Below are 10,149 nucleotides of genomic sequence, written 5' to 3'. Positions count from 1 at the left end.
CGATGTTGGGTTCCATGTTAGGAGCTACCACCCAGGAAAAAGATCTGGGCATCGTAGTGGATAATACTTTGAAATCGTCGGCTCAGTGTGCTGCAGCAGTCAAAAAAGCAAATAGAATGTTAGGAATTATTAGGAAGGGAATGGTTAATAGAACGGAAAATGTCATAATGCCTCTGTTATCGCTCCATGGTGAGACCGCATCTTGAATACTGTGTACAATTCTGGTCGCCGCATCTCAAAAAAGATATAGTTGCGATGGAGAAGGTACAGAGAAGGGCAACCAAAATGATAGGGGGGATGGAACAGCTCCCCTGTGGGGAAAGGCTGAAGAGGTTAGGGCTGTTCAGCTTGGAGAAGAGACGGCTGAGGGGGGATATGATAGAGGTCTTTAAGATCATGAGAGATCTTGAACGAGTAGATGTGACTCGGTTATTTACACTTTCGAATAGTAGAAGGACTAGGGGGCATTCCATGAAGTTAGGAAGTAACACATTTAAGACTAATCGGAGAAAATTCTTTTTCACTCAATGCACAATAAAGCTCTGGAATTTGTTGCCAGAGAAGGTAGTTAGTGCAGTTAGTGTAGCTGGGTTCAAAAAAGGTTTGGATAAGTTCTTGGAGGAGAAGTCCATTAATGGCTATTAATCAATTATACTTGGGGAATAGCCACTGCTATTAATTGCATCAGTAGCATGGGGGGTTCTTAGTGTTTGGGTAATTGCCAGGTTCTTGTGGCCTGGTTTTTGGCCTCTGTTGGAAACAGGATGCTGGGCTTGATGGACCCTTGGTCTGTCCCAGCATGGCAATTTCTTATGTTCTTATGTTCTTACAAGGCAGTCAGAATTCTCTCCGACAATGCGACAACCGTGGCTTACATAAACAAACAAGGGGGTACAAGAAGTCGGTCGTTGGCCTCCGAAGCGGATTTGTTGATGGCCTGGGCGGAACACCACCTGACCCATATCGCGGCTTCTCACATCGCAGGCGTGGACAACGTCCAGGTGGATTTTCTCAACCGACAGCATCTGGATCCAGGAGAGTGGGAGCTGTTGTCTGAGGCGATGCGACTCATAACTCGCTGCTGGGGGACCCCACGCTTGGATTTGATGGCGACTCAGCTGAATTCCAAAGCGGCTCGCTTCTTCAGTCGCAGGAAAGAGCACGGGTCGGAAGGGGTGGATGCTCTGGTGCTCCCGTGGCCTCCAGACATTCTCCTTTATGTGTTTCCCCCCTTGGCCACTGGTGGAAAAGGTTTTAAGGCGCATAGAATCCCATCGGGGTCTGGTCATCCTACTGGCACCGGAGTGGCCACGAAGACTGTGGTTCGCAGATCTAATCAACCTAGTGGTAGACGGTCACTTGCGTCTCTGTCATCTCCCGAATCTTCTGAGGCAGGATCCCGTATTTTTCGATCGGGTGGATCGCTTTTGTCTAGTGGCTTGGCTTATGAAAGGAGACAACTGAGAAAGAAGGGTTACCCGGAAGCCGTGATTTCCACTCTTCTTAGGGCCTGCAAGACCTAGACTTCCCTTGCCTATGTTAAAGTCTGGAAGTGGGTTGAAAGTGTCCCCACGGCGGACCTCTATAGTACATATCCTTGCGTTTTTGCAGGACGGCTTGAAAAAGGGCCTGGCCTATAGTTTGCTTCGAGTGCAGGTGGCGGCCTTGGGCTGTCTGCGGGGTAAGATTGAAGGCTCTTCCATTGCTGGTCATCCGGATGTTGCTTGTTTTTTATGCAGGGTCAAACATTTGCGCCCTCCGGTGCGGGCACTTTGTCCATCCTGGAGCTTGAATTTGGTTCTCTGTGGTCTCTGCGCTTCACCGTTTGAACCTATCAAGCAGGCCACCTTGAAGGTTTTAACTCTCAAAACAGTATTTCTCGTGGCCATTTGTTCAGCGCGTCGCATTTCCGAAATTCAGGCATTATCATTTTGAGAACGGAGTCGGGAGTATCCTTGCGGTCGGTGCCCTCCTTTTTACCTAAGGTGGTTTTGGCATTTCACATCAATCAGTTGGTGGACTTATCATCCTTCTCGGAGGAGGATAGCCACTCTTCTCACGGTCGAGACTTACAACGATTGGATGTCCGATGGACCCTTTTGAGGAATCTGGAAGTAACTAATGATTTTCGTTGGTCGGATCATCTTTTTGTCTTGTAGAATGGTCCAAAGAAGGGACATAAGTCTTCCAAAACTACCATTGCCCGCTGGTTGAAGGATGCTATTGCTTCCACGTACATATGTCACGGACATCCTGTCCCTGACGGTCTTAAGGCTCATTCTCTCCGCTCTCAGGCGGCATCATGGGCTTGAAAGCCAATGTGTTTCGCCCCAGGAAATTTGCAGAGCGGCTACTTGGAAGTCATTGCACACATTTGCTCGACATTATCGGTTGGATGTCCGGGATCCGGCTGTAGATTCCTTTGGCAGCAGGGACTTTCCTTTCGAGCAGGACTCTCTGGGTCCCACCCCATTTAAGGTGGCTCGGGTACATCCCAGCAGTCTGGACTGATCCTGGTAAGTACAGGGAAAGGAAAATTAGTTTCTTACTTGATAATTTTCGTTCCTGTAGTACCAGGGTTCAGTCCAGACGTGCCCGCCCAAGTAGGTATATTACAGGAGAGTCCACTCGTCTTTTTGTCATATTCCTGTTGTCTTCTCTTAGCAGTTGTTTTTAGCAAGTTCTTGGTTTAAAAAAAAACAGAGGATGAGGTATGTTTCATTCTGCTTTGATATTGATTATACTGAGGGATTGCAGGTGGCACACTGGTATATCGAGGTGGTGCTTTTCAGCTTTTCTCTGACTCCATCTGCTGGAAGGGAGGCATAACCCAGCAGTCTGGACTGATCCTTGGTACTACAGGAACGAAAATTATCAGGTAAACTAATTTTCCTCTATAATCAGTAACTTAAAACTGAAAAAAAAACCCCACAAGGAAATGGAGTAAAAGCAAATGTGATCAGAAGCTCTACTACACAACAAAACTTCTAAATCACTTATTCTAGGAATCAACACAACCAGTATTTACTTTTACACTTATTTGCAGGCAACTTCCTTATTTAAGATGAGAACATAATTAGCATAGAAACATGATGGCATAAAAAGACCATACAGCCTATCTAATTGTGTCTGAAACAAGCATTTTTTAAAGCCATTTCATCACAGTGGATCCAAACATCAGCTGTGCTAAAGTGTTTTCGCAAGGTCTATATAGTTCCATAATATTTCACTGTCTAATTTTTTTGAAGTGAAAATAATTTGCATTGTCTTTCATGGAGGGACCAAGCTTCTGTGACATGCTCTTGGAATATTGACATTCTGATCGGTTTACTTGTAGTAGACTAGAGCCAGATTTAAGTTTTCAGTGAAAGAACATAAAAGCCTGTAATTGATTGCTTGCACAGTTTTGAATCAAGTATTCTTTACCCTATGATTTAATTTCCTGTAAATTCTGAAACAGAGGCTGTGCGGTTTCAAAACTCACTTGCAGGCTTTGTGCATTCTTTGGAGCCGATGCAGGCCATGTGCAGTGGCTAGCACAAGGTATTAACATGCGATTGGACACACGTCCATAACCCCCAATCCATTTAGCGCATCCAAAACACTGTGTAGCTAATAGTATTTGTCCCATGGAAATTCATGTAGATGAGGCTATTAGCTAATCCCTGCAACCCAATAAATCTTCTGTGTGGCCAATTAGCCCTTGAAACACAGCAAATTTTATGCCAGACCAGGGCACATTGCTAAAAAAAAAAAAAAATCCTGCTTTCTGGGATTCCTCCTAATAGTATTGTAGCAATACTAAGTAGGAGGAACCAAATAAAGCAGTATTTATTTAAAAAAAAAAAAAATCTTTGGGAGGAAAAAATTCTGGACATTCTTACACAGGCTGGACTGTGTATCTTGTTACTCCTGGGTCAATTCTGTGCAAAAAAACTTTTAAATTCTGCAAACTTTATATTGGTCAAAATAACACACTTTACATGACAGTAATTAGATTTAAATTAATACAGAAAAAGGTTATTACTTAGAGATGCAGAATATTTAAATATTTTGAGCAGAATTTCACTAGAAATTCACTGTAAGTGTCCCTTCTATTCTCTCCCTTCTCCACTGGCTACTATGCCCTCTCAGGCCCCAACTCCTCCACCTGCCAGTATCTCTCCCCTCCACCTCTAGGCTCAACCCCTTCCACTCTATTGCCACTCCCAGAGTTTGAGCCCGTTCTCAGTACTGCCCCTCACACAGGCTCCCTCTCTCTAGTGCATACAGGCTCCCTCACTCTCTTGCACACACATCCCCCTCATAGAGGATCCCTCTCTCTTACGTACACACCCACACAAGCTCCCTTTCTCTCACACATACATTCTCACACAAGCTAGCTATGTCTCTCTCATGCCCCCTTTCTCATACACACACTTCTTCACAATTTCCTCATAAGCTCCCTCTCTGGCACCCATACTCAAGCACACACCCCCCCCCCCCCCTGCTTACCCTCCCTGGTCTCTCTCTCACACACTCGCATGCTCTCTCTCTCTCACACACACTCTCTTCCCTCCCCCTCATTCACTCTCACTGGGGCCTTCATCTTTACTGTGAACAGCATACCCTCCATTTGTGGCACACCAGGGCATCCTCTACCATTTTCGGTGCACAATTTGGCAATTCTGTGCAAATCTATGCTCTGCAGAATTCCCCCATGACTTATCTCGTGTTTGTATCATGTGTGTATATATGACTTTAGCAGGAGAAAATGGATGCATGTAGATTCTGTTTTTCCAACCTGCTTGATAGCCTCCTCTCCTGTGTGTTCAATGCTAAGGAGGTGGATGCACGTTTGTCCCTAGTGCCTCCTTTTAGGGTGCCCCCTCATTTAAATATTGAACTGGGTGCCCATTTTCTGCACACATTTATTGTATCGGCCCCTTTGTTGGGCCAAACCCTAAAGCTGGGCCTTTGAAAATTGCTGGTACCTTCCGCTGTAGCAGACACATTCATTCCTGCCCCTCAAGAGCTGACATGAGTGATTTGCATGTATGCTGTCTCCATTGTATGCAAATCTCATGCATATCCATTAAGGATATCCTGAAAACACAACCTACTGACAGTTCTACAGTGGTGGGAGTGAATACCCCTACCCTATGAATTTGGTCTCCTAGTTGGAGTAATTCTGTGGGAGGCTTCCTTAAAAGGTTTTATGCTGAAGCATTTCCTCCTAGTTTACCCAGCAAGGGCAAGTGCTGCTTTAAGAACAGTGGCCAAGTGTGGCCTTCAACTTTTTTTTTTTTTTTAAGAATATGCATAGTTATTGTGGATAAGTTAGGTGAATGCAAACCTATCTCAAGCATATTCATAATAGAATTATAGATATCCTGCCAACCAGCCGTATTGGTGCCACTTGACAACTGGAGTGCCTTGATAATCAAAGTAAGGAAAAAAAAAAACAACCCCTAATGATATATTTAAAATGCAAACTACACTATCAAGTTAGAGCAGCCTTAATTACTGCTATTCTAGCACAGAGTCTCAAGTAAAAGGTTGTGTGTGTTGCATTTTTTTTATTCTAATAATATCTTTGAGCTCTCATTCAATTCTTGTCCAGCTTAAGGGCTGCTGTCTAAGATACTTGTCCCATCCTGTGAAAAGCAGCCATAAAGCCTGTTGGGCATCCTTCCATAGTAAACTGTAGTATCTGTATTTAAGAGCATAAGCTATGCTATAGTGTCTCAGATCAAAGGTCTATCTAGCCCCGTATCCTGTTTCTAACAGTGACCAATTGAAGTCGCGAGTACCCATACCTTAAATAGAGCCATTGCTACTAAGGCCAGCACTACGCACCTATTCCTTATTGGGTAACTGTTTATGGACTTTGCCAGGAGCTTATCAAAAACTTTTTTAAAACCCAGCAACCCTAACTATCGTAATTGCATCCTCTTTAATAAAACGAGCACAAGACCTACTCATCATTAGTTGGGGGTCTAGTTTCCGCTTTAATCTGCTTTTAAGATTGGAGAATATGACGAAACAAGACTCATCAAAAGGCTTGGGTTTTCCTAAAGTACGCATGCGTCTCCTATGAGGTCTCCCCCCCCTACTTTTCCATAATTGACAGTTTGCCTACCCAATCGCGCTACAAGGTGTAGGGTAAAATCGAATAATTTTTAAGAGGAGGCGGTCGTTATGCGTGTCACCATGGAGCGTCGATAAACAGGGAGTTGCGATTGGTCCGATTAAATCCAAGCGGGCACCCGATTGGTTGTCTTGGTGAGCGTTGCCAAAAATTCAAACAGAGAGCGGGTGTTAGGATTAAAGTCCTCCGTAGGGTAAGAGAGAGAGAGAGGTTGCCGAGTAGGCGGAGGTTGGCGGGTGAGAAACCGGGAGCTGTCTGTACTGCACCGGGGGTGGGGTTTTAGTATATAACTGTTTGGCCCGATGGCGTCTCAGAACATGGACCCGGCGGTTGTTGAGTCCGCAGCGCCGCGGAAAGGAATAGAGTCCGGGAGCAGCGCCGCTAAAGGCTCGGTGAGCAAGAGGTGAGGAAAGGGGCTGGGCTACTAGGAACCGAGCGGGTGTGTGGCCAGAGATTTGGGAGGTTATTGCCGGGCAATCAAGGCAGACTTTTCTTAACACTGATAGGCCCCACAAAAATATACCCTCGTAAGGAGTGGCCTTTGCTTAGGGGTCAACTCGTTCGGCTGAATACTGGGAGTGCTTAATGGAGAGAATAAGGAAGGATGATGGCCAGACCTGGACTAGTGTATTTGGGGCAAAAGGGTTTTTGCTGATATTTATGTTTCTCCTGGGGTTGGGTTCTGTAACTCTGCAGCTGCTCGGTCATTCTGCAGTCTCTGTTTATCTAGATGGGGCTTTAGCTTAGGAGGTGTGAAAAAAAAAAAAGTATGGTAGAAGAATAGATGGCATACCGTATTTATTTCTCCACTTTCCCTTATGATAGAAATATATGTTTCTATTTCTATGTGTGCAATATTGAGTTGTTGTAGTCAAGCTATTCCTCTTATCAATATTTTGAGACAAAACTTGGGTTCGCTATCCGTAGCAATAACTAAAACTCCTGCATCACCATCCGAGCTTTGAAATGCCCGATACAAAGGGCCTTGAACTCTGTATACAGGGTAGATCCTGTTCTATATTGCTGAAGAATATGGGACCTGAATATTAACTTTCTCTGCAAGTGTTTTCTAGTTCTTTTCTTTCTCTTGTAGATTACATCAGGAGCTGATGTCTCTCATGGTAAGTGTATGGTTTGCCAGCTATTCAAAGGGATGAACTATTTTAGGCAGCTCTCTAGCACTTCCAGTGTGTGTGTAACTAACTTTTTTTTTTTTTTTTTTTTTAATCCTCTGAATTCAAGGGGATTAATGGTTCAGAGGAAAGCACTGGCCTGATGAGACTATAAACTTTAGAAGGGAGCCAGCTCTTCCTGAGGAGGGCCTGGAGCAGGTTATGTGTAGTAGAACAGTGTTAGCATAATCCTCCTATGGAGCTGGGGGAGTTGGCATGTGATGAAAGAAGTGTATAGATAATAGAGATGTGAATCGTGTGCCAGATCGTCTTAACGATCAGATTCGGCTGGGGGGGGGGGGAAATCTGATCGTTAAGATATGTGAATTGGAATCGTTTCCGATTCCAATTCACATCGCTAATTTTTTTTTTTTTTAGGGAGGCCCGTGCTGCTAAACCACCCCCCCCCCCAACCTTTCAAAATTACCTGGTGGTCCAGGGGGGCCTTGGGGAGAGATTTCCTGTTCCCAGGCATCAACTGTTCTAAAAAAAAAAAAAATGGTGCTGATGCCCCTTTGCTCTTACCATGTGACAGGGTATCCATGCCATTGGCCGGCCCCTGTCACATGGTAGGAGCACTGGATGGCCGGCCATCTTTACTAATCAGCCCCCTAATAGGGGGCTGATGAGTAAGTGGTCCAGGGGGGCCTCGGGGAGAGATCCCCCCTGGATCTCTCCCCGAGGCCCCCCTGGACCACCAGGTAATTTTAAAAGGTTTTGGGGGGGGGGGGGGTCGGGATGGTGGGGTCGATTTAAAGGGTCGGGTGGGTTTTTTTTTTTTATCTGGCCATCGGCGCCATTTTAATTAGTGGCAGCCAAAATGGCACCGATGGCCCGAGAGCAGGAGATCGTGCCGGGACACCCCCCCCCCCCACCCCCCACTGGACCACCAGGTAATTTAACATTTTGGGGAGGGTAAGGAATTGGTTTTAAAGGGTCGGGGTGGGTTTAGGGGTTTTGGTGTGCCGGTTTTCCCGCCCTCCCCCAAATAAATTCCCGTGCCCTATTTAACGATACAATACAAATGCCCCTGACGATAAATCGGGGGCATTTGTATTGTATTGTGCACTCTAATGATTTAGGACGATTTAAAAATTATCTGACTAATTTTAATCATTCAAAAACGATTCACATCCCTAAAACTTTTCTGCTGGTGTGCACTATGCCTGATTGAAAAGCGAGCACATCCTTGTGGGGTGATGTTGAAGACACCTCTGGCATGCTGCAATAAATGCTTTGAGAAGCTTTAGAGCTTTCTTTGTAAACTAACTAAAAAATCTAGCTTTTAAGTAAAATGCCAATTGTGATCCAATTTTTTTTTTTTTAAATCATATCTATATAGGCAATTTTTTTCCCCCCACTGCTGCTTGAGTGCTGGCTGTGTTTTAAGTAGTATTGCTCAGCCTGTTCTTGTTACTGCATGACAAAGACCTCCTTTAGATAGGCTTTGACAGAAGTAGGTTTTAAGGATTGAGGGCTTTTTCCCCCTCCAGATGTCAGGTGACAAAGGAATTTCTGCCTTTCCAGAATCGGACAACCTATTCAAATGGATTGGGACCATAGATGGTGCTGTTGGCACAGTAAGTAAAATCTTCCACCTTTTGAGAAGGTATGATAAAGATGAGGCGTTGGATGTGCACTCAGCATTTAAAGTGTCTACTGTTCTCTTTAATGTTTATGTTCTGGAGTTTGTGGCTTTTGTTAATGTTGGGAATGAGAGAGTAAGGTACTCTGACACAATATCTATGACATTTATTAATGTGACATCATGGTAATAGACGTTATTTACAGAAAGTTATTTACATACCACATGATTGTATATGCCATCCAGCACCCTTCGTGTCATCAGCCTTGTATCGAGGAGTCAGGTCAGCAAAGGCAAGAAGGGGGTTTTCAGTGTCCAGCACTCTATATGTCTATAGAGGCAATATCTCCTACTCCCGCTGGACACTGGAAAGTCCTGCTCTTTTTATACTGTGCCGTAAACAAGTGTGCGTGCGAGAGAGAAATGATTGATCACTATCCCCCCCATGTTATGTGTCAACAGTTGCTACTGCCCACTCGGACTCATCCTGTCCCTGGCATGTAGGTGATTGATCAGACCGCCTTATTCCTGACAGGGAGCCAGAAAGCTGAGCTGCACAACCTGTTTAAGTGCTAATAGAATTATCTAAAATATTAAAATGCTTTTTCCCCTGTACATACCCAGACCAGTCCAGACAGTGGGTTGAGCCTCCTGTCCAGCAGAGGGAGACAGAGAAAAACTGAAAAGGTATCCTATATCAGGACAGTGCTCACCCTGCGTCCCTTCAGTATTTCTCTGTCTCCCAGCAGAGGTAGGAAGTTGAACCTGCAGTTCCCTAGTTTTCTCTGTTTTCCACACTGGTGATTTTTTTTTTCTCCTTCTGATTGTTTCCAGGATCAAGCAAGTATTGATTAATTTCTGTGTGGTAAAAGAATTTGAAGGAAATCAAACTTCTTGTCTGTGAGACAGCTCTTACAGGGTCCCAGGGGGGTTCCCCTTGAGTACTCGGCCTGGGACCCCTCTTCCCGGTGACCTCTTGCCTGTCTTAAAGGGGTGATACTGCTGGTCCATTCACTCCTCCTTTTCGCGCCTGCCTAAGGTCTTTTAGCAGAGAGGCTCCCATTCCTCTGCTCGTTTCTTTGAAGGAAAAAAAAAAGACCATCGGAAGCACAGCTTACCCACGCACAAGCATATAATTGCTATGCACCATGAGCTGTGTTCCGAACTGGGCAATCTGTATGCCCGCCATTGTCTGTCTGTTTGTGAGGCGTGAAAGTTGGTACCGCGTGGCCCAAGAAGCAGTTCATGCTTCCTCCCCATTC

The 10,149-nt window shown here is 45.0% G+C and overlaps 1 protein-coding gene across 3 annotated transcripts in view; it reads left to right on the top strand.

Moving 5' to 3' along the window:
• The first annotated feature begins 6,240 nt into the window (after positions 1-6,240).
• The window catches only part of UBE2C (ubiquitin conjugating enzyme E2 C), a 17,343-nt gene continuing 13,434 nt past the window's right edge, over positions 6,241-10,149 (top strand). The window contains exons 1-3 of one of the 3 annotated variants that reach the window (XM_029612388.1): positions 6,241-6,264; positions 7,224-7,251; positions 8,796-8,882. In XM_029612388.1, coding sequence (XP_029468248.1) covers positions 7,240-7,251; positions 8,796-8,882 — 99 coding nt within the window. In that variant the 5' untranslated portion in view covers positions 6,241-6,264; positions 7,224-7,239. Of the gene's footprint in view, positions 6,265-6,312; positions 6,534-6,678; positions 6,758-7,223; positions 7,252-8,795; positions 8,883-10,149 lie in introns of those variants that run through there. The other 2 variants (XM_029612385.1, XM_029612387.1) reach the window with 2 other exon arrangements.

Source organism: Rhinatrema bivittatum, chromosome 8 (genome assembly GCF_901001135.1).
Source record: "Rhinatrema bivittatum chromosome 8, aRhiBiv1.1, whole genome shotgun sequence".
In the NCBI taxonomy this organism is placed as follows: Eukaryota; Metazoa; Chordata; class Amphibia; order Gymnophiona; family Rhinatrematidae; genus Rhinatrema; species Rhinatrema bivittatum.
The sequence above is the reverse complement of the archived record's forward strand: the minus strand, read 5'-3'. Positions and strand labels throughout refer to the sequence as shown.